This window comes from Gadus morhua, chromosome 23, assembly GCF_902167405.1.
Source record: "Gadus morhua chromosome 23, gadMor3.0, whole genome shotgun sequence".
Taxonomy (NCBI): Eukaryota; Metazoa; Chordata; class Actinopteri; order Gadiformes; family Gadidae; genus Gadus; species Gadus morhua.
This window is the reverse complement of record NC_044070.1, coordinates 16860728-16887614: the sequence shown is the minus strand read 5'-3', so window position 1 is coordinate 16887614 and position 26887 is coordinate 16860728. Positions and strand designations below refer to the sequence as shown.

Here is a 26887-nt window from a genome sequence, read left to right as displayed (position 1 = left end):
CCCCCACAGTTGCCAAGGTTACTGCTGGACCTAATTATTACATCCTTTTGTATAAGGGTTGTCCTTGTGGGGGATAGAGGGGAAAGATGGGGATCCAAGCGCTCTATCCCCCAACTCCTGCCCCCACCACCTTAACCACCTCCTCCTCCACCTCTTCCACCACCTCCTCCTCCTCCTCCTCCTCCTCCTCCTCCTCCACCTCTTCCTCCACCACCTCCTCCTCCTCCTCCTCCTCCTCCACCTCTTCCTCCACCACCACCTCCTCCTCCTCCTACTCCTCCTCCTCCTCCACCTCCTCCTCCTCCTCAGCCCCAGATGTCCTGCAGGTAGTGTTTCTCCTCCTCCTCTTCCTCCTCCTCCCCCTCCTCCTCCTCCTCCTCCTCCTCCTCCTCCTCAGCCCCAGATGTCCTGCAGGTAGCGTTTCTCCTCCCTCAGTGCGGCCAGTGTCTTCATGGCTCCCAGCTGGTCCAGCTGAAGCTCCGCCCTGACCATCTCCATCAGCGTGTCGTTCACGTCCTTCGCCATGTTCCGTGCATCGCTGATGATGAAGAACGGAGAGCTGAGGTTATCGTGGGTGAGGACGTGTTATAGCACTCACTTACCTTTTTGGGTCAGGAAGAGCCAACACCGTTTTTTTTTTTTTCTTTTCTTGTTTTCTTTGAAGTGGTACATTGGATGTACCAATCTCTTTCAGACCCAAAAAAAACATTGGCTTTTCCTGATCTCAAAAGGTAAGTGAGTGCGGTAAATGCACCCCTTGAGAAAAGAACTGGTCAAAATGTTCGAACATCATCATTTTTCCAGATAATCAGAAGGTCGCCTTCACCCTCCTCCACACATCTTCATCATCAACTTCATCTTCCTCCTCCACATCTGTACCACTATCTTTGTTCACATCCACATCTTTAGAAATGAAATCATCTTTTATCCTATCATGAACCTCCTCCTCGACACCTTTAGCACAATAATCACCATCATCCTCCTCCAAACTTTGATCACAATCATCATCATCATACTCCTCCTCCACACCTTCATCACAATCATCATCATCATCCTCCTCCTCATCACAATCATCAACATCATCCTCTACTCCTTTATCACTTCACCCCCATCCTCCTTCACAGCTTCATCCCCATCGCCATCCTACTCCTCATCTTTATCCCCATCATCATCACTCTTCTCCACAGCTTTACCACCAACATCATCATCCTGCTCAACACCTTTATCACTATCGTCACCCTCCTCCTCCTCCTCCTCCTCCTCCATGGCTTTATCACCACCTTCCTCCCCCGTATCTTTATCACCACCACAACCATCCCGTCCCCCCCCAGCGCTCTGGTGCGGCCGCGCTCACCCGCAGACGTAGAGACGTGCGTCGTGCCGCAGCAGGAGCCGGCTGACGCGCTGACTGTGGAGCCGCAGGTTATGTTGGACGTATCTGGGGCACGCCGGTGGCGGCTGCGAGACGGCGGGCACCGCCGCCTCCTCCCCCCCCGCCGCCGCCGCCGCCGCGGCATCTCTGGAGAAGCACAGCTTGAGATGCGTCAGAGTCCCGCTGGACACAAAGCCCTCCAGCTCCTCTCTGGGGAACCGAGGGGAAGGGAAACACAGCGAGACGAGCAGGGGAAGGGGTTCAGTGGTGAGGCGACAGCATCCACAACATGGATGGATTTTTTGTTACAAGGGTGAACATGGGGGGGGGGGGGGGTTAAAGTGAGCGAACGTGAGGGGAGGTGGTGCGTTAACTAACACCGGGACGTCGGTCTTAAGTGGCGCTCACTTTCGTCTGGAGCGCTGCTTTGACGACGTCGTTACACATCAACACTCTGCACGCTCTACTTTCCTGGTGAGACGCGGCCTTTTGACGACGGAAGCATTCAGCTTTCCAGCGTGGTTCGTGGAGATGCCCCGCCGCGTGTTTAAAGGTACATAACCCCCCCACTCCTTATCGCGTTTCCTTAGCGAAAACAAAAAAGGCGAGAAAAATCACGCCTCGGTAGAACATTACTCTAGGCAAGAAACAAAGAAAAATAGGGTCAAAGTAAACCGCTCTACCACCCACAGACGTTTCGTAATAAAACAGGACGTAGGGTGGCAAGGTATCACTTAAATACGAAAATACGAAATCAAACCAGGTTGAGTCACAGTAACATTTCTTCTTTTTTTTCTGCTATTAATCCTTCCAGGCCTGTAACCTTTGGTGCCCAGCGGGGAACTGGCTGCCAACATGAACTCCCCGGTGGGTTTCTCGCCAGCGCTTTGCTTGCTGCGGATTCAGAAGTGGGGAGGAAACGACCAAGGCAGATAGCGAGAGAGCAAAAGTTTGGGGAGCCTTAGTTAAAGAAGCAGCTGGGAACAGCACACACACACACACACACACACACACACACACACACACACACACACACACACACACACACACACACACACACACACACACACACACACACACACACACACACACACACACACACCTCCTCCTACGCACACCCTCATCTCAGAGAGCAGACATACAGACAGACAGACACACAACAAACACACAGCAAGGATTTGCCTTAGGAGTGTGTTTTGAAGCAATCCTCAGACTCGGGTTTGTTTTAGCAACGTTCGGAGGCCACAGTCTAAACACCGGGTTGCGTTTGTTCTCCAACAGGTCTTTATGTCGGGAGAGAGAAACACTGCACAAGAGATAACCGGAAAATCTCAAGTTTTCGAGTCACCTCACGTTTCACTGCATGAAAAAAAAGGAACAGGAGATGAGTGTCGAACAAAGAGGATTAGGAGAGACGGAGCGACCTGAACCCCTAGCACGAGAGGTGTGGAGTGGGGTCGCGCCCGCCGATGCCAGCCTTCCCCGAGAGGCACACGGTCGTACTAATGGCTCGCTTTTACAAAAACCGTAACCGTATTGGAGGAGCTCCGGAAGGGGAGCCTGCCAGGTAGCCCGGTGATGTGTTTATACAGAGAACAGACCACGGCAATGTGGCTAGACTGCTAATGAAGGAGATCGCATGCCGTCTCATTTTTCCTGGCAGCCTGAAAATACAGTCCATGGAGCGAGGGAGGAAAGACTGGAAATAAATAAACCCTGCACAGGGGAGAGAGTCACAGAGAGGCTGAGAGACAGGGAGACTATTTTTGAGGGGAGGGTAATATTTGAGCTAGCTTTCGACTACAGATGTTAAATACAGAGAGGGGGGGGGGGGGTGAATGGGGTTGATTTTAACTTGACACTTTTTTACTTTTGGTTCGGAAACACAAGAGGGTTCATTACATCCTGTCTCACGAGTCCGTCGGGGCGACCGCACGCTATTTATAACCTGGTTGAAATTCAACGGACCACTTATTCCCCACTGGTGACTTTTTTATTTTTAAGGATATGGATATGGGGACAATGAATAATGGCTCACAAGTATGACACACACACACACACACACACACACACACACACACACACACACACACACACACACACACACACACACACACACACACACACACACACTCTCTTCCTGGATGGATCCAGTAACTGGAACGTCACACACAGCATGGGCACTACCATGTCTTTGGTCAACACTGGGTAGGGGGTTTGCGTTTGATGGGACAACATTTGTGTGGCGGTGGGTGAGGCCCTAAAGAACAATTAACAGGAACCGTACTGAACTGTTGGGGTTGTCTTGGATTTAAAGGTTGCTCACTCAATGCCAATTCAGCTCACTCCCCTTCAGCATTTCAGTTTAATTCGAGGCTCGATTTGATTGCAGCAAATGTGGTGATTGGATTGGGGCGGTGATCGCCGTGCGTCAAGCTTTTTCCTTCTTATTAATGCCAAATCACAATAATGGCATTTGATTGTGTTTCGTGCCCAACAATCAGGAATCTACTTTGCTCTACCGAGGTCATGCAAGGCGTATTAACATCCAGCCATACAAATACAAAGTAGTTACTTGTTTGGAGGCAAAGCCGAATGGCTTATGACCACATTGTCGATGCCCTGCGTGAATCAGAAGATGTCCCTGAGCACACTTCCGGGCACAAACGTCCCTGACATCATCTTCTGAATGTCCCTCCTCGCCATGGAAACACAGAACACCACTCTGCCCAGAACATGCAGCAACGACGCCTGTGTTTGTACAAAGCCTGAACCAAGCAATCCTTCATTCTGAAAGTAAAGTCACATTTGTACACGTCTGTGTTGATAAATGAAGCAATGTGTAACAATTTGGAGGACGCATTGTTGCATACACGGAGGGAAAAGTGCTGCGAGGCGTGCGGCATCGTTAAAAAGACAAGGTCTGGATGTAATCCCCATAATCACCACCAAACCCAATTTGTCACTACTTAACATCTTTACTCATGGAAACATAAGCGTGCCTTGCGCATTCGAGGCAGGAGAAGCACCATTTATTACTCATGTGGAAGCATCAATGCCTTGATAAGAAAACAGCACTCCTTCAGTAAGGTAAAGGCCAACCAACCCTGGAACCAGTGTGCCAGTGGTCCCGTTTTGGATTGTTCCATTTCAAATCAGGTTTCCACTTCTACCTTAATGTATGCATGTCGTTCATAAACGACATACATTGCAACAAATGAATCTGTCAAGAAAAAATATTGGAAAAACCCAATACATAAATTTTCATAGGAATGCTGCGGGAAAGTCGAAAAATGTCCAGCATCGAACACATAAAAAATTAATAATAAAAAAAAGGTATCCCAGCAGGATTCTCCCCCTGCAGTCTTTTCCCTGGCAGTCTGGGAGGAATTCCACTCCGCCAAACACACATCGTTTGTTTTCGGCATTTCATCAAAAACGGAAAGAAAAGGGAAAAGACCAAAACTCTTTGGCCGCTTTACGAGGGCTGCCACAATGAATATATCCATAAAGAGACGGAGCATTACGGCTTTGTCAATCCCCCCCCCCCCCCCCCCCCCCCCAAACACTCATCGGTATGTGTATGGCTGTGGCTCTATGCAAATGAGTGTGTGTCCCGAACAGCCCGTTAAAAACACCGCGGCCATCAATCTCACCTGAATAGGTAATCCCCGTCTTTGTGGCGGCAGCCGAAGAAGAGCCAGGTCTCGCCGAACGCCACCTCGGGGCTGTCTCGCCTCTCAATTTCCCTGGGAAAAAGACACGTAGAACTATAACGAACAATGGGTTCCAGGGGATAATCAATGCGGACAGAGGGGCTGCAGAGAGTAAACGGCAGCAGCGCTGCCATTAATTGTCTGTAATAAGAATGAAGGGAACGCTGGCAATTAGCGGATGAATCATCTCGGTGTGTGTGTGTGTGGGGCGATGAGGACATTAACACCAAGTCGTTAACTCGCACCCAAACAACAACGACACGGGAGGCCGTCCCCCGCCAGCGGCTTGAGGGAGGTGGCACTTGGGAGGCCAGTCCACAGTGTGTGCGTGCGTATGTGTGTACATGTGTGTTTGTGTGTGTGCACGTGTATGTGCACGTGTGAAGCCGCACACGTGAAAAAAAAAAAAAGGACGACTCAAATGTCGCATGGACACGTGAATCCTCCCGTTTGTGTGCGAGGGCGCGTGTGTGAATTTGGCAACTCTCCCAGAGTCCTTTGCAGCAAGTAATGCCGGCGCGATGACACAGTGGAGCCGCGGCGCTTTTTATGAAGCAATCAGTCACATGACCCTTTAATGGTGGGACGGCTTTATCTGATACCCCCATCTGGGGAGGAGGACGGAGGGAGGGGGGAGTTGATGGGTGGAAAGGGGGAGGAGAGACGAAGGCGCGGGGGGGGGGGGGGGGGGGGGATCTGCCTCCCCGGAGAGACATGGAGATTAGGCTTCTTATGTCGGGCTGCTGCATCTCCAGGAAAGGCTACGGCGCCCTCCTGGGGGGGGGGGGGGGGGGGGGGGGCGGGCGTTCACCGGGAGATAGAGCACCACTTTGTTTGCCTTTTTACTTCCACAGCGCTTTCTTTGCGCTCGTAAAAACGCCCAAACGGATATTGTTTAGGATGGAGCCGTATGCACCCCAACCTTCACTCCTCCACCCATTAAGACCGCGCGGTAAATACAACAAACACCGCTGAACCACTGGGAGGGAGAGATACCAAAAAGCGAAGAGTAGATGAGACTAATTTGTTCTATTAGTAGGAATGTTAAGGCAGAGGAAGTTTGTTATTCACCTACGGAGGGGGAAAGGTGAGAAGTGGGTGGGAGGGGGAACGAGAGGAATGGGGGGGCAGAGCTCCCTCCAGTCCAGACCCCTCCAACCATTAGCATCAGGGAAGAGTTGCCTCTGATCTACAAACAGCCTGGAGTAAACTCATTTCGGTTAGGCACCTCTGCCCCATCAGCCCCCTACCCCCCCCCCCCCCCCCCTCTCTCTCTCTACCCGACTCCCTCTCTTCAACTCTCTCGTCTGCCCTGGAGGGATCAATACCAATATGAAAAACCTGGATCCCATTCTGAGCAGACCACTCTGGCCGCCCTCCCTGCATACAAATCAGATCGCGATGCATACCTACGGTGGAAATACAAAAACACACACACACACACAGACACACACACACATATAAATTAGAATGTAGGACCGACGCCAGGGGAAGAGCAGAATGTGCGGTGGAACTCTATTTGGTGTCCCGGGGGGCGTTTGCCTCTCAGCGGCGTTCAGATGAGCGCCGGGTGGTAAGGGAAGCACGCGGGAAGCACGCTGGGCCCCGAGGACCAGGCAAACACAGTGATTATCGCACGTGATCTCGCGTCCACCATCAGTGGCATGAATGACGTTGGCAGCTCAGCGGGAAGAAGATTCACTCTTCCAAGGCACAGCGGAAGACGAAACAGCAACAACGACTAAACCAAAGACAAACAAAAACAACGCAAGTTGCTAAACAACGCTACTCCGGGCTTAATCAGCGGCTTGTGCAAAATGATTACTCCCATTTACAAGCTTTCTCCTCTACCCTCCTGCATGTTGAATTTAAATCACATTCAGCCGAATACAGGAGCAGCAACACAGGCTATAATTGTAATCAGCTGTCTGGTTGGAATGATAAATGGAGACCTGGTGTTTGTTTATGCTCGTTCACACTGCGATATTGAATGTGCTAAGCCCTTCGCCTGAGCTGACTTAAACAATGTTACGCGAGAGACAAGTTTCTTTGGAAGCTTGTTAGTGAGGCAGTGCGACGCCTTCCCCAACTTTTTTTTTATCTGTTCCCAGATTTCTACATCTGGACATTTCGGAAATAATTTTCCGCACGTTCCATTCCTCAGCCTCGATAGAGGCTAGACCAAAGTAATCGATGCCAGACGCTCCCAGAGTGCACTAAAAGCATCACAGGTGCCACCAAGGGTGGCTTTGATCACATGCCAGGCCTCCTATTGCACCTGATGCCGGCGATACGACAGAGTTTTGAAAGCAGCGGCATCGATTAGCAAAGGAAGGTGGTGAAGGCCGCGCTACGGGTTTATAGAGGACAGGATCGAAACCGTGCCGCGTGTTGTTGTCATGCCGACCGGCCTTGAGGCGCGTGTACAGCATCCCGCTGACAAGATGGCGATTGTTATCTCTTATCGCGCAGCGGAATCTGAGGCTTTGTTTGGAAGCTCAAGTTCTCTCAGGTTCTGTTGCATGCTGGTCCCCCAGAGACAGGTCCTCATTGACAGCTGTCGCTACGATACTCAGCTGGCCGACAGACAGACAGACAGACAGACAGACAGACAGACAGACAGACAGAGTCGGCCCATATAGCAAAGCGTTGAACCCTTGTTACATTGCCTGCATGTGCATATTCAAGCGTGATGCACATCTCTCCATCAGGCCTACCTGTTGTTCAGCATGCGCCAACTTTGTAGCAGCTTGCATTTTATGACCAAGAAATTGTTGATTTCTTGCCCGTACAATACCTTCTGTTAGACGGCAATAATGATCGACAGCTGCAAGCATTAAATGCCACATGTCATTTGGTTTATTTAAACACAACAACTCATCTTTATGTTTGTACCCAACTGAAAAACATCCCTCCCCTCCCTTCAGGCATACCCCATACGCTTTCATATATGCAGTCGCTGTCACAGGATAAATCTCGTACCGGGGATTGGTGGCGTGATGTTGGGGCCCTGCAATCGGCCTTTACGAGTTTCATTATTTGTTATTGTTGAGCCTGTCATTTAGAGAAGTACTGGAATTATGTTTGTGTCGTGATGCAAAGCTTATTTACCTCTGACTAATTTGTTCTGTTCCTGACCTTTCAGGAACAGAACACCTGTGCGTAAAACCACACCTTTGTTCATACGTATTCAAATGCCACAGGTTCCCTGTGTTGCACCACTGAAGTTGTCATTGTGAATCACATCAATCAATGTAGATTACGAGCAAACTGAATCAAACCGTTTCATCACGACCAAAGTCAACAGCACGTCTATCACAAGCCGTCCGTCAAGTCGGATCGTCTTATTGCTGCGCCATGGCTTCTTCAAGAGACTTTTACTAGAGAGGACCAAACCATAAAATACAATTCAATGAAAATATCATTATGTGATTACAGGCGTGTCGGACGATGTTTCAGTACACAATATGTTTGTTTATCGCAGTCTGTGCATGCATGTGGAAATGTGTATGGGTGACCACCTGTGTATGTACTGTATGTACACAATATGTTATTAGATTTAACCCAAGATACTTTATATGTCCAAGGCAAACCTCCTTTGGAAAAACAAAGACTATCTTATTTTATTCACCGCCACCACAATATCATCATTCAGCAATGGATCCCTCAGACTACAACCCACCGGTACATTTTCCTCAGGTTATCCTCACCTCAAAGCTCTGCTGTAGCTGCTGAGCCAAGCATCACCACCGACAGAAGGGGTAGGAGGGAGGCCTGCATTATGCAGGTCACCAACCAATTGACGGAGCTCCACATTGATACAGAGGGCCCTATTTTAACGGTCTGAAATGCAAGTGAGAAGGGCCAAGCGCAAGTAGCTTTGTGGGCGGTTCTATGGCGATGTCGCTAGTTTACCGGCGCAAAAAATGAGTCTTGCGCCCGGGGCAAATCTAAAAAGGGTCGGTCTGAAGTAGCCTAATTACCCGTAGGTGGGGTTTGGGCGTAACGTGCAATAAACCAATGAGAGTGCAAGCTCCCATCCCCTTTAAGAGCCATGAGCGCATCTGAATCTGACGAGTTGATATTTTGACAGCGCGTCTGCAGTCTCCGATGAGACAGATGCACATGAATTTCAAACTTCCAATGGCTCAGTTATGGCCAAATAATATGGCCTAATTCACACATGGAATAAGGTTTTCTTCCACAACTGAGTCCTATTTAATGTGGTTCTATTTAATGCTATTTAATGATACACGCAATACATTATAAACATTGTTTCTTATCAGTATGTATGCATTGTCGTTATTGACTTGTGTTCCTAATATGCATGTGTCCCCCCCTTAATATACATTGCCAAGGACGTATTGTGCGTTACGTTTTTAGTTTGCGTGTGTTTAAACAGATGGATGCGCGCGTGTGTGTGTCACGCGCGCCCACATTGATTCATTCTTTTTAACACACACACTCAGTCGCGGTAAAACAATATTTTCTCACGATCAAATACTCATCAATCCTAAAAGTTATGGGCGTGTACATGATGTCTGTCAAGAAAATATGTGTTCGCTGTACGGTGTTTGCAGATGCATTGATTTAAACGTACAACTTATTACCGCTGCATCAGCTGTTATTTCCCAAATAATTTACCAAGAATGTGTGGCTAGGTAGGTGAGAGAAGGAAAGTGTATGCGCGAGGCGCACAAGTAACATTATGCATGCGCCCTTAAAATAGCATCTGAACAACGCGCCACTGACTAAACCAGGTATTTCCTGGTTTGTGGCGCAAGTGGTTTCTGAAACGTCAAAATAGCACCAGGGAACGTTTGCGCCAGAACACGCCTCCTCGTTTGCGCCAGAACACGCCTCCTCCTTTCGCCGAGCCGCCCCTTGGGGCGCAAGATCATTCCCTAATTTACCGACGCGTGGCGCATGAGGGAAAAGAACGCTCTTCGCCAGTTGCAAACTAGCAACGACACATGCGCCAGCGATTAAGTCAATTGCACCAGATGCAAGATAGGGCCCAGAGAGTGTTAAAGGAAATACCTCTTCAACTAGATATTCTGCTCAACTACCTCCCTCCCTCCAGTGAGTTCCACCGCCCATATCCACCGACCGTTACTTCAATCTCCCCATCATCCCTCGTGCTAACCAACAAGGCAGAGCACCTGCATTGCTGTGGGCATCCAGTACCGTGTGTCTGAACCTCTCAGAGTCAAAGCTGCTGCCCCCCACCCCGCCCCCCCCCCCCCCCCCCCCAGCCTGCCAGACCGGCTTCACCATGGGAGCCGCCTGCACACTGCACCAGATGCCCTCGCCTACAGTCAAGCTCCGGAAGACAGCCACCACTCCCACCACTCCTCCTATGCTCGACAGACACCAGCATCACGCCAGCTGCACTCTGCTCAGCTCCTGCCGTTATTCCCCCTGACCAGGCCACAGACACTTCTAGCCCAAGCTGCGAGCCGCAGTCCTGCCCTTCGGCCATCTTGGCCACAGCCAGCTCTCCCTCTTGCCCGGTTTAACCACAAAGTAACCGCGACAGCCTCCATTTCTGCTCCCCAAGAGGGGTTTGCTAGCAAAGCAACAACCAGCCAGTGCAGTGTCTCCTGCTTGCCAGCAAATCTATTCTATGATCCTGCACCAGCTTTCCCCCCCAGTCTACTCCTTGCTACCCTCAGGTCGGACCAGCAAATCATACAATGACCCTATCATTCGCAGAATCATGGAATTGGCTTTTGACATCGGCCTACAGTATTCCTAACATAATGCCTTCAGCTCCAGGAGGAAGATGAGGACGATGCTTAAGACAGGACTTTGAATGGCCCCATGTGGGCCATTCTTGGCCCACATGGGGATTTACCTGAGGACTTCAAATACCAGTTATTGTTTGATCACCTTAGGCCAGGCCTATTCAACTGGCGGCATGCAGATGATTTATTAGAACAATCAGAATACATTTTCCCCTTGCTGGGTTCTAAGCATGATGGAGAGCCTGTTAAATGTCTTCCAATAGGAAAGTGTTTTATCTGCTTTATCCCTCCCCTACGACCTACGTCTCTGTGCGGGCGCTAACAAGTGTCTCTGCTTTTGCTACACGTTTGAGGACTTAAATCTTGTTATCCACATTGAGAAGGTGCAAGGGCAGGCGGTGTGGAGGCATGGAATCGACTGTAAAATATGTTTTTGTAAATTGGGTCCAAAGACCAAACGTTTGATCTGCAACGAGGCAATCGCAGTAACACAATAATACAATCTGAGGAGCGCAGCATCACTCAACTTCAAGGGAACTTATCCAAAGGGCTCGGATACTCTTTGAATCAAAGTGCAGAGGCTCACTCTGAATTATCAACAGAGGGTACAGGTCGTGTACGCAACAAGAGAGGAGTATCATAGCCTCACTCCATGCTGCATGGATTCTTGGTAAGAAAAATATAACTTTTGTCCCATTCTTAAACAGTGAAAGACTGCAAGCCAGATGTCCTCGAAGATGCAGTGACTGATTAAGTGAACAACATAAATTTCTCTTAGAAATACAAGTGTCTTATCACCTGATCACCTACTGAATTGATTTATGGCTGATGCCATTTATTTTTATTGTTTTTTTTTTTAAATACATTTACAATACATTAAGAACACAGGTCTATCTAGAAATGTTTGACTCAACATTTTATTCAGTTATTTATGGTAACATTTAAGTGCTTAAATGCAACAAATATTTTTTTCCGGCCCCTCTTAGATTTCAATAATATGGCCCCTTTAAAAAAGCAGTTGAATAACCCTGCCCCAGGCTTCGTACTGCTTATCACTTAGCCAAGAGGCACACATTACACATTAGTGTAATGTAATGATTTAGCCCCTGGCTAATTTCTTCTGTTTCTGACCTTCCAGGAACCACACATACACAGACCTGTTCACACCTGCACACACCTGTGCACACCTGTGCTTACACACACACACACACACACACACACACACACACACACACACACACACACACACACACACACACACACACACACACACACACACACACACACACACACACACACACACACACACACACACACACACACACACCAGTGGCGGCTGGTGGTTTTTCAAGTGAGGGAGGAAGGACTGCGCGCTTGGTTGCCATTGGCCTGCTTGCACTGTTGGTGTATGGTGGCATAAGAATGTGAGACTCAAGTTGTTTCAGGGTGTTTTGGTGAACTACAAAATAGCAGGGAGGGAGTTATGTGAACAAAATGTATACAAAGCCAGCAGTGGCATCACTGTAATTTGAGAAGGAAAGGATGCAAAGCATATTAGTCAAATCAGGCCTACTATTGATTTGTAAAAGTAAATAAAAAAATCTGGGCCTATTATTGGGCCTATTTTTGCCCTCACTGACTGAAGTTATTTAGCTATGTTTATTTTCAGTTACAATTGCTTGTAATGCTACCAGTAAGTCATGCGTACCTAGCAAACCATGTAGCACTCACAACACTGACGTTGCCATTACTTCTGATGACCTTGATTTTGGGAAGTGGTCTACCTCTTTCTGAATGAATGGAATGGTTTTTGTAATAAGACGTTAACAATGTCCTCCGTTTCCAATGTTTCCATTGTGCATTTAGGATCTCGCTATCGCAGATTTCACTTGCTCTGCGTCTCTCAGACTGAGCACCGCGGCAACGCAGACCGGGTTTGTTATCGACAGTGTTGCCAGATTGGGCAGATTTCCCGCCCAATGATAATTTTTCCAGCCTAACATGGTTAAAAGTAGCCCAATTGGGTGGGAAATCGGACCAATCTGGCAACACTGCTCAACATCCAGGGATCCTGCTTATTGGTTCATAGCGCAGACGGATAGATTTTTGCGCGAATCAGACCCCTTAAGGTCCCACCCACTCAGAGGAGGATTTTCCTCCTCTCTCCCATTGAAACCCATGTTATCCACCGGCCGCCAGTACTTTCGGGAAAATGAATGGGAGTGAACGGCGGCGGAGGGAGGACGTTCCTCACTGAAGTAATTGTCAATGGGCGATAGGGGGTGCTAATGTCCCTTTACCCAGGGAAACAAACATTATATATTCAAAGGCAATAAAGTAGTCATATTTAAGGGCATTAATTCATTACAATAGTCGGGGCAATCTAAATTTTTTATTCTCAACAATGTTAGGGAGGATCTTCCTCCCTCTCCTCAATGGAGAAGCCTCCCCTTACACACACACACACTCAAATGTCCTACCAACCATCTGTTGCACTACTGAGGATTTCCTATGAAATTGATAATTAAATAAATAATTGTAGAAGTGGAAATAAACTGAATCTGCATCATTTCTCTGACCGGAAATTAGGCCCGTTTCATCGTGACCAGGGTGTCATACATAGCACGTCTATTCCAGTTACTAAATAAATAGTTGGCTTTGTTCAACATGGCATCTTCCTCTCTACTAGTAATTATTTTTTATTTTTTAATAAAGCCAAAAAATTGTATTCAATGTTATTTCACCGCCAAGGACATGCATAATTACTGGCCTTTGTTAAGAAAAAAGTTACACTTGGCTAGGTTTGGAATATTTTATCCATTCTAAAATGAGAAAAATCCGAAAAACTTTTAATGAGAAAAGTCAGTATCAGATTTGGACAGTAATATATGGGTACCGGTGTGATGACCAAGAGCTGTACCGGTATCAGTCCGCGCCACTCCCACGTCCACCCAGGTACGGGTGTCCCTGTGGCACGTCTTTGATCTCTGCCGCTGATTGCGGCAGATAGGTACTCCAGCAGCATGACCGGGTCACTTCCTGATCGTGTCAGCGGTGGCACAGGATATTGCCCGGAAGCCACGGTTCCAAGCGCTCCCTTCTGACCCGGAGATGACCCGACAGCTCCTTCTGGTAAGTGAGTCAGTGAGTGGAGAGCTTTCCGAAGACGTGCAATTCCCCTCTGGCGTCACGGTCGTCACCAGGAGGCCGTGATCGCTCTCTCGATGACACGGGCAACGAGTGTCAAGAGCTTCTCAACGGGGTCACGGGAATTTACTTTTAGAAGCTAAGAGGATTTTTTGGGGTCTCCAAACTCACTCGCTCAGAGAGAAAAAAGTGGTTGAGCTACCTGACCTCATGTGATCCTGGCCGGTATCAGTCTCCCACGCAGTGTGTGGTTAAGATCTAAACCGTCGTACAGGTTTAAGATGTACACGTTTTTATCAAACAAAGTAATCCAATGTACTTGAACACATATCTAGTCATCCAACTTTCCACGTCTCAGTCAGATGAGGCCACGACCTGGTCCAATAGGAGGAGGGTTGGGGGGGGGGTCGCGGCCCACAGTCGATACGCCCGCTCAAACTCCTCCACAATTACTGGTAATGATTTACATTAACCGCTTGCCTCGTCGCCCGCTGAAGTCTTTACGTTTGAATCAATATTCATCTGTGCTCGAGTTTGACCCCGCGCTCCGACCACTGCGCTCTGAAGCCCCGACACGGGAATTGATGGAGGGGGTGATCCCGGGTTTATTCCCATAGAGGAGACGCGGAGCTTCTGAAACGATCCCTGATGTGATCGCAGCCGCGCCGGGCAGATAAACCGGTGGAACCTACTTGACCTAGACGTGCCGTTATGCAAGACCGCCTATGAGGGAAGAAGGCTTAAGCACAACAAGCTGCACTCAAGGGCCCCGCTTCAGTGTTTGGATGTTCAAGTTGTCATCCAATGATAGTGGATTTCACGCTGGAATAATTCTCTTTGGTGCTGGTGCTTGCTTACCGTCCGCCTTCGCGCGGTGAACTTTTCAACGCCTGCTTTCAGCTGAAAATGTTGTCCACTGCGTAGCTACATTATAAAGAAAACAGCACCTGCCAGATCGGTAGCCAACTATCGTATCCTTTTGTTAATTAAGTGGACAACTTTTCATGTATTTAATGTGGAACTAAAATAAGCCCACACAAAAAAAAGTCAGAAATTAACAAACATAACAACCCTCACCACAGGAATGGTACCGTGCAACTACTGCTATCTTCTGGGACCGCATTATTTTTGTCTGAATTAGCGATTTTATCTGATGGTTTTGTTAATTTGCACATTGCCCATGTGCTTATGTGTGCCGCCTTTATTTCCACTGGGGGATAAATAAAGAACCTATTTCCATCGATCGGGTGTGGAGTGTGGAGTGTGTAGTGTGGAGAGTGTGGTGTGGGGGTATGAGTTGGGGTACCTTTGCTGCAGGAAGCCGAGGAAGGGGGCCAACCCTGTCCCCGGTCCCACCATGATCAGGGGCGCGGTGGGGTCCGTGGGGGCGTGGAAGGTCCCGCTCGGTCGCATTCTCACGTGGATCTACGGTCGGAGATCATTCGAGAGCGTTTAGACTAATGAGACCCATTACCGTGATCATCCAGAATCTATACTATTCCATTAATGCAAAAGCCTTTACTAATGGCTTACCTGACCAGCACTGATGGCAAACCTAGAGCCAGAACGCTTGGTTCACACTGCTGTTTATTATTCAACCATGCAAAACAACAGCTTAGATTTCCCTTTGGAATGATGTGCGAGAAGGAAATCTTGAGGTTTTTTCTTCATAAAGAAAGTAAAGAAGCTGAAATGAAGGCAAAGACAAAAGCGATGGCATTTTCCTTATTCTAATGCCATTGGCCTAGGCATTTCAGTACACGTTTTCTTTTTTTTTTGGTTCACTAGAAATACCACTGAACACACAATGTCTGGCATTCTCCAGACATAATTCACCAGAGGGCCTCTTAAGAATGTCATTAATGGAAGACAATACGAACTAAAAACTGCATGCGTCTGTATTTTTCTGACCTGGTCGAGAGACTACAGCGTTGGCTGAAGAGTAGGTGGGAGAGAGCGAGCACGGAGAAAACAACAATGTCCAGAATCTGCAAGCCTAGTCTGCAGTAAAAGCAACGAAGCGTCTGGTTTTAGATTGCATGGGGCCTTAAGCCAAAAGCACCGCTGACGTAACAACCTCTCTGGGCCCTCTGCATCCACCCAATCTGCCCACATGGAAATAAGGTCCCGGGCCAGTGGTCCGGCACGCATCGAATGCCCGATGAGCACTCTCAGTCCTACGCGCTTCTGCCTCTGTCGTTTCACTTCTTACCTGTGGCAGCTGGGCTTGGCCGCATGATGACTCGTCGGTCCCGGGACACACCAGGACGGGGGCGACCAGGTCCGCCAGCCAGCCGCTGCACAGACCCCGCCGGCCCTCGGGTCGCCCGGGGCATGCTGGGAGCTCCACCACGGTGAAGATGAAACGCAGCCTCCCGGGGTGTCTGAGAGTGGAGCTAAATCAGAGAGAGAAGGATGTCCCCAGGTGTGTGTTATGGGTGACAGGTATATATATATATAAAGCACAAAAATAGAGGATGAAATGAAGAGGTCAATTCGGAAAACAACCTCCCGAAGGCTTCTGTAAAAAGTTTAAAAGAAATCACACACACACACACACACACATGCACGTGACATCCCCCCTAGATGTCGTCCAGGGAGGACGAAAGACAACAGGATGGCGGCCGACACACCAGACGATACTTCCAAAACAAACGCCCGTCAATTTGTTCCCACTTAAGAGATACAACTGGTCGGGCCCTCCCACCTTCTTCCTGTGTCTCTCCCACCGTCTCCCTGCCTCTCTCGCCCAGGTTCTCATTACAAGAGGAAGCACTCTCGGGTGGCCTCATCCCTCACTCTCAGAGTTCCACTGGGGGCGTCCATTGACCACAGCATCAATAATGCAGGCCCAGTGTCTCACCACCTGATCTGATCAACTACGAGTCACCCCCATCCCTCCCCTTGAATCTCGGCTACCGCTCTCTTCAAATACGAGCGCAAGAGAGGAGAGCGAGCTAATGAGGGGCGCTGGGAGAATTCTGACAGTGCTTTGGATGCACTTAAGATCCGTGTGACGCAAGACTTTTTTCAAAGCCAACGTAATGGTGGAACCCGCTGTACCACCACCGCTGTGCTGCAATTCAAAGCAGACCTCCCCATATTCATAGTGCTTTCCATCGTGCTTAGTTATGGATAGCCTAAAATCTAAAAAAAAGAAAAGACGCTATTACAAATGGATGCCCATCATCAACTTACCTGGCTGCTGAATACGGCCTAGGCTGCAGTTTCGGCAGATGCTCTGAAATATGAAGCACAAGCCCCGGCATACATCATCATGAGTCGTTGGGCAACATCGAAGAATTAATAACAGACAGGAGAGCACCAAGAACAGATTCCTAATTTCAACCTCACTCCCGACCAGCGGCCATCACCCTGAGGCGCATTCGGAGGACGCGCTTCTATATTTACATCGGGGCGACTGAATCCCAAGTGTTCATACGTCTGTCCCGTGGGTAACAGACCTTCTTGCAATGTCGAACCGTGTAGGTGGCCTGTTTCTCAGCAGCATAGAAATGGTGGCACATGAGAAATATGTATAATCCTCCCACCGCCCCCTCCCCTGCACTAAAGCCCGATTTCAAGGGAGTCAAAGTCAAGTGCAAGAAAAACAGTCTTATCCAATTTGTTATGCTCCGTCTGCTAATAATTACTCAATGATAAACAAAACTGTTTATAGTATAGTCATGCCATATGTATAAAGCTGGGTCTTTTTCCGTTCACTAAGGGAAGACTGCCAGCTGTATTAAATCCCTTCTCTCCTTTGCTGACACCTAAACAGTTCAGGGCGTTACACGGGTAGATACCCACTTTGACATGTGAAGCACACATTCTTTCTCGCCCTCTTGCAGATGTGTTTGATAAATTATGGATTTGGGCCACATTTTACTGGAAGGATTTAAACGAAAGGTGTATAATGGTTGGCCAGATAAAAATTCCCAGGGGGTCATTTTTTAAAAGGATAAAGGATAGTTAATTTTAAGCTACAGAAGAAAATGTAAGAAGTTCACAGCACGTTGTGATGTTACGCGGTTGGGATGACTGTATTTTAACTTGAACTTTCATTCACTAATTGAACAAGTACCCTGGTGAGTGACTAACCCCTCCATCTCGCACTTGTGGAAAGGAAGGGCTTCAACTGTTTATACCGAGATCCAAGGTAAGAGTGTAGAAAAACACATAAGGTTGTCTGCTAAGAAGGCCCGCAAGGTATGCATCAACACCAAGGGAAAAATCCCTTTTTTGCATTTCTAATACAACTTCCAAGACCACTAATTTATTTATAATGAGTGGTCGATGTTTTGTTATAAAACCACAAACAAGGCTCCAAGGCATCTTGAAAGAACGAAATCTCTCTGGACAACCAATCCCACCATCGTCCAGAATAGTGCTACAGGGTCAAAACAGACACTTTTGCAGAGCAGCTTGCCACGTGGCGTGCTTGTTAACTTCAGGCAGAATGCAGAGCAGCAACTTGTTCGCACTGAGCAACACAAAGTAATGGAGAGCCATCCATCACCGGTCTGCATCAGCGCACTGGTGATCAGTAGGATGAAACCGCCGGTAAGTTTGACGCAGGCCCCCCCGAAGAACACTAGTTATAGACGCTGGTCACAGAGTCAGACTATATTCAAAGACGTAAAGTGGCAATCATTTGAAACAGCCTTTGAAATGACCCATTTGGGACATTCACACACGTGGTATTCATTTTGACTGCAAAAGATGAGCACTTAGGTACTTCGTACTACATCTGAATACGATTCAGTAATAACTTTATCTTACGAATCTACACATCCACCTATATATATATATATATATATATATATATATATATATATACACATCTCTATCAATGATAGATGTGTAGATATCTATATAGACATAGATGTATATCTTCACACCTTTTCCAGAAGGTGTAATATTCTTTCATCTATAAAGGATACTATAAAGGATTAAACTAGTCCAAAGGCAGTGTCATACAAGCCTCTGTTGGGAGCAGAAATGAAAAGCGTGAGCTTGAAAAAAAGACTCCATTCCCCAGTGATGGTACGTGAACACTGACCACATTTTTATGCGACAAAACCCCATGAAACATGACAACGCGGCGGAGGCTGCAGATCCCGTCAGAGGCAGATATTTAATCCCTATCTCACACCTAACGCTTTTCCCGTTCACACCTGACTGGCATCTGGCCGCGGACATCTGGACGTGCACGCCTCCTCGCCCTTACTATTTACGGTTGGGTTGGGATGGGGTTGAGGGGGGGGGGGGTGGGGGGGGATGCATATACCTGAGTGAACACTGGTCAGCAAAAATACCCAGTGCCTTACGGCTCAGGCTAATGAAGCACAAACGCGCCCGGTGACCCGCTAACATACCGCGATGGTCACACGCAGGGTCAGCCCTGGCCATTAACCCACGCCTCCTGGATGACCCTCCGTGCTCGGTGTCCTTGGGGAAAGTGAGCCTGCCCCCCCCCCCCCCCCCCGATGAAAAGTCACCCCGGCTCCGGCGCCCCCCGCTACACCCCGACGTCAGCCTTGCACCCAACAGCTGTTGCCCTGCGGAGCCCAGCAGCAGAGGAAGAGGAGGTCCTGAACGCCAATTCTGCATTGGTTCACCTCTGCGATAGGACAATGGAAAGGGGGGAGAGGGGAGGGGGTTTGGGGGGGAATGGAGGAAGGTGCTGCAGTGTGCAAGTGAGGTGACAGAGGTTATCCAACATCGGGAAGGCCTGGTAGTGTGACACAGCTCTTTTTTCGTTTTTTTTTTTTTTTTTATAATTGAACTTCTGCATAATAGTATCCAGCTAATTTCACTGTCTAGTAGTTCTCGGCCTGAGCGTATTAGATCCATACTCGATGACTATCTAATGAAGTGATGGAAACCTTTATCGCCTCGTATATAAATATTTGAGTTGGAGGGTTGAAGTAGCGATGAGACTAACGATGCACGGTGCCGAGGTAAGCCCAAGAGTCCAACCATGTGTACAAGCTTGCAGCGACGACCAGAACTAACTGCAAACTCCCTTCGTACTATACAGCGCTTCTCTAACCACCGGGTCACGGAGAGTGCTTTTGCCAGCTCTACTTTAAAATACCACTATACATACTCAGCCACCCACAGTGGTATCAACCACGCAACAAGGTGCCAATAGACACTAACAGCATTGTCGAGAGATTGTGGAGTATAGAACGAGCAATCGTGTTGCTGGTTCAAGGGTTTCAACCGCATTCTGCAGTCTGTGATCAAACTTTACATGGGGAGGGGTTTAAGTACTGAATACAATGTTTTAGCCCTTTATTACAACTATCTCATTATAGATCCCTAATAAAAGATAGGCCCAAGAGTCAAACAAACATAAAACTCTTAAGTCCAGCACTAAAACCGGCATTGATCTGCAAGTGACATTTCTTTGAAACCACTGACATAAAAATGGTCCATGAATTTTATGTAACATAATGGACGGACACACACACACACACACACACACACACACACACACACACACACACACACACACACACACACACACACACACACACACACACACACACACACACACACACACACACACACACACACACACTTAAAAGTCAACTAGAGATAGGCTGACCCCTAGTGGCCACTGACAGTATTTTCAAGTGGAAGAAAAAATATGGAAAGGAATGTGCGCTAGGACTTAATTGACATAACCTGGGGGATATGTGAGGTACATGATGATGTGTAACGAACACCAATATCCTACACCCAGGCGTCCTCCTGGCCAAAAGCCATCATTTCACCACCTTCCACCTATGTCAATCATAATTATCACTGAAGACACTTGCGTTGTCAAGCTCAGTGTTATTAGCTTAAGGCAGGAACCCGGACTATAAATAAGACTGATCACTAAATAATTCAAGAACTTCCTGATGCTTTGCGGTGCTGGCTCGTCCTGTTCACATCCACTGTCAGCGCCGTAAAGCCTGAACTGAGATATTTTCCAGAGCAAGGTCTTCGGGAAAGGCCCTCTGTGTTGCTTTCATTTGTTCCGCCTGCTGCTGTACAACAGCGGAGGTGGAACAGCTGTGACCACACCGGATGAAGACAAAGAGCGGGTAGGCGAGAGAACACCACCGGAAAAGTTAATTCAAAACTGACTGAGTATTAATCCATCAAAAATAAATTCTAAAGAAACGATCACAATTTCATCCACATGGAGTCTACTTTCTTGTTGTCATCATCTCAGCGGGTGGGTTGGGCTAATTTAATGAACTCACCAGTATCACATCTTTCCCCGTCAACATGCATTATGTATGCAGCACACGCACACGCACACACACCTTAAATCCATATTAGGAGACTAACAAACATGACAATGTTTAATATGGTACGAGGGGATAAATGGTGGGCTTCCTCACCTATGAGGAGGCTCAGAGGAGGCGTGCAGGAGGAGAACTCTGTCAGCAGCTCCGGCAGACAGAGGGACGAGTCTCTGATGAACCTGTTGTAGTCTGCAGAGCCCTGCTTGCTGCATAGCTCCTGTAGCCTCCTCTTCTGCCCACTGTCCCCTGCGCAGTCCACCAGGGCCCGCAGAAAGGCCTATTCATAGGCGGTCAAGCATTAAAGTGAATATATTTAGATGGAGATGTGTTTTAGATTACAAATATATTCTGTTTACTAAAGATAAACATTCGACATTCGGCACATAGAACAAACAAGCAATGAAAGAAGAAAAAAGATGGATAAACATACAAATCACTGCATACAAATACAAAATGTGCATAAAATGAGCTATAGCATTCGGTAAGGCATAAAAGTTACAATATTTTGGCTTTTGAAATCCTATCCCAAAATCAAGCTCCTGCTTGATTAAAGCAAGCACGCAATTTCCCCCAATTCATTGGGACATAAGATATTTTACTACATCAGACCAATCTTTCAATTTGTGAGATTCAGCCTTAACCACTTCAGAGCAAAATAATATTGTATATCATGATCAGTTTTGAACATGAAGGCTGGATGAATATTTACTTCAATTGTTAAGAACCCAAACTAAATAATATGAGTAACAAAATCGTGGAAATTGAAAGTAGCCAAGTAGTCCCAAAGAAGGGAACAAAGCTTAACTAACCTTCTTGGGAACACTTCTGATTTCCAGGCACCACGTGAGCAGATATTGCACAGTACAGTTATCAGGAACGTGTGGCGGTGTCTGAGCACCTGGAGCCAAGGAGTGAAGAAGTAAAAAAAGATTCAGCACAAGATAGAAGCTAATGTTCACCAGCATATGAATATATAACCACAAGGTCGGGCATTCATTTGAATGCAGTTTGAATTTCAAGATGTGGTCGGTTGGATGAAGGCATGTATTAAAAAGTTTGCATCACCCAGCGGCTGGCGCATGAGATGGGGATGAGAGATTTGGGGCAGGACAAGATAAGCGTCAGAGGACACATGGAATGGAACCCGGGGCCCATCTTGCTCCCTTAATGGGCCACAGTTCCAAGAACTGGACATTGGGGCTGGGGAAAATGATGTGATTGGATGGCTGGTGGGAGTTGCTTACTGCCTGGTGTCAAAATAGATCAGGCCCCAGCAGTTTAACGTTGGTCATAATGTTAGGCTGGCACACATTCACTTAGTTATACAATTACTTTCATTAAATAGATGGTAAAAGAGAGTAACAAACAACAAAAATGTGACATTTCATTTTGTTGTTGCCTTAAACCACAGAACAAGAGGTGTTACTTCTGTGCAACATGATTGGCACTATTCCCGAAGAGAACAACCCAGACCCAGATTATACTGTCAGACAGAAAATATTAAACCAAAATATATATTTTGACAAGATATTAAATTGCTTGATGGGGGGGGGAGGAGGAAGCTGTGTGACATTTTATGAATCATGTAAATTCATTCTTCCACCAAACTTCAAATTACATACACTTTAATAAAAAAGGCTGGATTTAACCTCTTTTCTGGGTGTCTCTCCGCACAGCCAGCTGAACGCGTTGGTGTTTCTGGTCCTGCAGGCCCAACCGTAGGAGGACAGCGTCCACCTCAGACGCTCTGTTCGGACACAGGACGTCAAACGAGTCCCCCGGCATGTAGGTCATCGTCGGATGGGCCTTAAGAAAGGATTTCATTTTTACAATGAATGTTTGAAACACACGCTTGGCCTTTATTCTTGTATAGATCCTCTCTATTTTTAAGGGAATCGTCTTTTTGATGCAAGTGACAAAAAAAAAAAGGAAAAGAATACACATTTGTTCGGAGTGCACTTCCTTCATTATACAACTTGAACAATATCCGAGTTGACTCAAGTTGACGAAATAAACTAAACTTCATGACGGGGGTGCAGGAGGTGCCGCAGTTGCCACGCAACAGCTGCAGATTGTCGGCTTGACAGTTCAAAAGGAAAACGTACTCACACTTATTAGTAATAGGAATATGATTGAATATGACTGAGTAGGCAAAGCCAATCATTCTTTGTCTCAAACCACTGCAGCGTTTTCTAATTACCTCCAAAAATCGAAATCACTTTACTTTAATGAAGCCGCGCTATAATAACAAAAAAAACATTTGCCCGCAATAAAAGGAGCCAGATACATGATTTGCATATATCTAACACTACTTTAAGAACAAAAGGGCCACCTTTTTTCATTTGAAGTTAGAGTTATACTTACAGAGATATCCAACTCTAGCAATAGAGCCTTCTTAACTGAATCTCCTCTCGTCATCTGAACGGCGTTGGTTACAGGCACTTCATAAAACGTCTCGGTATGCAATGATGAATTAAACTGTAAGGTTTAACGGAGAAAAGGACAGGTAAGCGACAAAAACAGGACAGTCGTTGCTTGTACAAGGCCTTGTGAAATGCCTAAAAGACTGATAGAAAGAACAATCTGATGGACAGAACACCTGTCAATCTGACTGTTTATTGAACAGAACCACTTACCTTCTCTGCCTTGTCCTCCAGCAGCAGTGTGACCTCCAGGTAGGGAGGTGGCAATGCGGGAACGTTGAGGGAGGACTGTGAGAGCGGTGGCAGGGAATATGTCAATGAGGGTTCAGCCACTACACACTCCTCTCTGACCTGGTCGGTCTGTGCTTCCTGCGCCGATTTAGCAGCAGCCACGTCCGACTCAGAGCTCAACCCCGTGACCTCCGTGGATGGCAAACCGCCTAACGTCAATTTAGAGTCTGAGTCGAACGGCGCTTTGATTGAGTCTTGGGTCTTGTTGTCTGCAAGACTCAGGCGATTCAGTTCCACATGTGGTGGAGATGTGGGGGCGGGGTTTTCCTTGGTCATGTCACTGAGGGTTTCTTTGAGTGGCGGATGACTGCTGGATGACATCTTTGATAAGGCTGCTTTGATCGCGTCCCACACTCCTTCTATCCAGGGATCCAACACGACCTCCAGCCTTTGAAACAACAGACGCAGCCACAAGCAGCCACTATCAATCAAAAATCGCAGAGGCCAGCTTGGCTCAGGAGGTACAGCGGGTGGAATTGTAACCCGGAAGGTTACTACTTCGATCCCCAGCCACCCAACCCCAATTTCTTCCGCTGTCGCCTTGCTGGGTTTGACGCCACTGTCGGTATGTGGATGTATGTATGAACCTGTGTAGGTCACTTTGAATAAAAGCATCTGCTAAATGCCCTGAATGTAAATGTAGAGACGTGACCACGAATCAGCCGTATACATAAGTAATCAGTCACCTGCCATTTTCTCCACAACTTACCCTGTTCCGTCGTCTGCGTGTCCAGTTGCATAGAAATGATTGGCTCCGAGTTCCTGTAGCCGCTTGTCAATGGTTTTCCCGCAGTTGCAGAAATTTGCATAGTTTGTGTCTCCTAAAGCTACAGTGGGCCGGGGCAAAAAATAGGACACTTAAACATTGAGAAGGGTACGCCTACCTGCATGAAGGGAATATACCAGTACAATTGTTCCAGGAGATGCTCTATCTTTGGATCACCTATTAGAGTGGTTTTGGATCTATAGGTGTGAACAGCATTTGCCACATACATTTGAGGGAACACTATTTTATAACCTAATCTGATGGCTACTGGAACCTATGTACACGTATGTAAGTATATATTTGCTTATTAAAGACAGGGATAATCTCTTGTAATGGCAATAACTCACAATTACACACACTTGTGGTCCTGTAAGCCAAATATTAGATTGAAAGTATATATGTATTGAACAGCATATTATATATATATATACATGTAAGTACAAACACACGCATACACTTTAATTGGAAATAAATATAAACTGAACATAGGCTTAGCCCTGCATGAACTTATCTTTACCCAAGAGTGTATATTGAAGGTTTTTAAGGAAGTCACTGGGCAGGGTCTTCGCCCTGATGGTCTTCACAAATTTAAGTGTGGTGTCGGGTGGCTCTCCATCTCCTGTAGTAGACACTATGAAGACCACAGGAGCACTCTCCCTCTCCAAACGGTACTGTCAAAAGGATGTATCTGATCAGTAATCAGGTGAACTTGCAATGCAGCTGTATTGTCATAGGCCTACACTATGTTTGGCGATTGTGACCGATTAGGTAATAACCTATTTTTTTTTTCTCTTTGGATGGTATGCTTACACACTCTAAGGTCATTGCATCTTTCAACACAAACCATGTCAATGTCAATATGTTAGTTGTTGTTCTTTGCTTCCATGTGTGTGCTTACAAAAATGTTGCACATGAATTGCATTGCATTGTATTTACATATTCAAGATAAAACTAATAACATTAAGGATTGCTTGCAAGCAGAGTGATGCAGGCAGTGTGAGGGCTACTTACCTCTTCATGCCGACTTAAGCAGCTGATTTCCGCCACCAGCCCATGCTCGGCTGCCTCATCGGCTATCCCCTCAGCAATGGACTGAGCTTGCCCCTTCTGAGAACCGTAAAGAATCAAGAACCGGGGCTGCTTTTCACATGGCATTCTGGGAGAAAGATCAGTGTAATACTTGTTAGCCTTTTTTAAAAGGTTTGCTTCGCATTTTAGCCTATTGTCCCATTCTTTGTAGGGTTAACGTGTGGTCCGGTGGAATGAGTTCCGTTGGTACGTTTGACTCACAAAATTTGCTCAAATGAAAATGCTACAATACTATTTACTAAATAGTTTATTTACTAAAGCTACTATTATCAACTCCTAATCTATTCGAGCTGTTAACCACATGAGTTTAGTTTTATTTACAAAGCGGTTGTACCTAACAGATAGATATGTCCAAATAATTTATACAAACACAAAAACGATATTAATGAGTGGCTTTTTGAAATTATGATGAATGAATGTATTCAATATTCACAGAGTTCAAAGTCGATGTGCTTGTTAGGCTAAGCAGCATAAAAGCATACATGTCGAATAAAATGTAGACAAAGATAGGCCTACACACACATATATTTATTATAAGTCCCCTCACCAAAATAATGCTCAAACCGGAGAGTAATCAAAAAAGGGTTAAGAGTTGATATTGATAACGTTTTAAAGCATCCTCGTTTGACATCAACACAGCCACTCCCGGATGTTACATCAGTCACAGAACACGTGGGCTCGGAGAGCCAAGCAACTTGTCTACATTAATGAGAAATCGAGGACTTAATAAAATACACATTTTCTGGACTATAATGATTAAACTGCCCAAATAAAAAATGTATAGCTTATAGAAGCAATTGGAAGTGTCGAAGACATTACCTGCCAATCGGATCATCATTGATCTGAGGCGATATGTAAACATCGATTACAATACGACATGTTGATCCACAGGAGGTTCCAAACAAATAGGAAAATGTGACAATGTACCTGTCAAAAGATACTGCCGGTTTTCAGTAACTTTCAGTCAATCCCAGAATTCCCAGGGAGTTGTTTAGATGCCGATAGGACTGCGAGACTGTGATTAAAGAT

General features: G+C 46.8%; 1 protein-coding gene across 4 annotated transcripts; it reads right to left on the bottom strand.

Annotated features, from left to right (window-relative positions):
• Positions 1-369: 369 nt before the first annotated feature.
• mtrr (5-methyltetrahydrofolate-homocysteine methyltransferase reductase) lies at positions 370-26887 on the bottom strand. 4 transcript variants are annotated; one of them, XM_030349007.1, is made up of 15 exons: positions 26678-26845; positions 25781-25925; positions 25287-25440; positions 24713-24830; positions 23926-24391; positions 23654-23767; positions 22939-23095; positions 22099-22187; positions 21386-21566; positions 17181-17223; positions 16195-16378; positions 15289-15407; positions 5029-5121; positions 1355-1582; positions 370-538 (listed from the first exon to the last, which is right to left on the bottom strand). In XM_030349007.1, exons 2-15 carry the CDS (start codon positions 25922-25924, stop codon positions 394-396), a joined length of 2235 nt encoding a protein of 744 aa, XP_030204867.1. In that variant the 5' UTR covers position 25925; positions 26678-26845; the 3' UTR covers positions 370-393. The 4 variants fall into 4 exon arrangements, with proteins under 4 accessions (XP_030204867.1, XP_030204866.1, XP_030204868.1 ...); XM_030349006.1 differs by lacking the exon at positions 26678-26845 and adding an exon at positions 26406-26519; XM_030349005.1 differs by having other exon boundaries at positions 371-538; positions 26786-26887.

Coding starts and splice junctions, on each gene's coding strand:
- mtrr (XM_030349005.1), bottom strand. CDS start 25,924: ATGCCATGTGAAAAGCAGCCCCGGTTCTTGATTCTTTACGGTTCTCAG. Junction 24,392..24,712: donor CACGCAGACGACGGAACAGG/GTAAGTTGTGGA, acceptor GTTGTTTCAAAG/GCTGGAGGTCGTGTTGGATC. Junction 23,768..23,925: donor TGGAGGACAAGGCAGAGAAG/GTAAGTGGTTCT, acceptor TAAACCTTACAG/TTTAATTCATCATTGCATAC.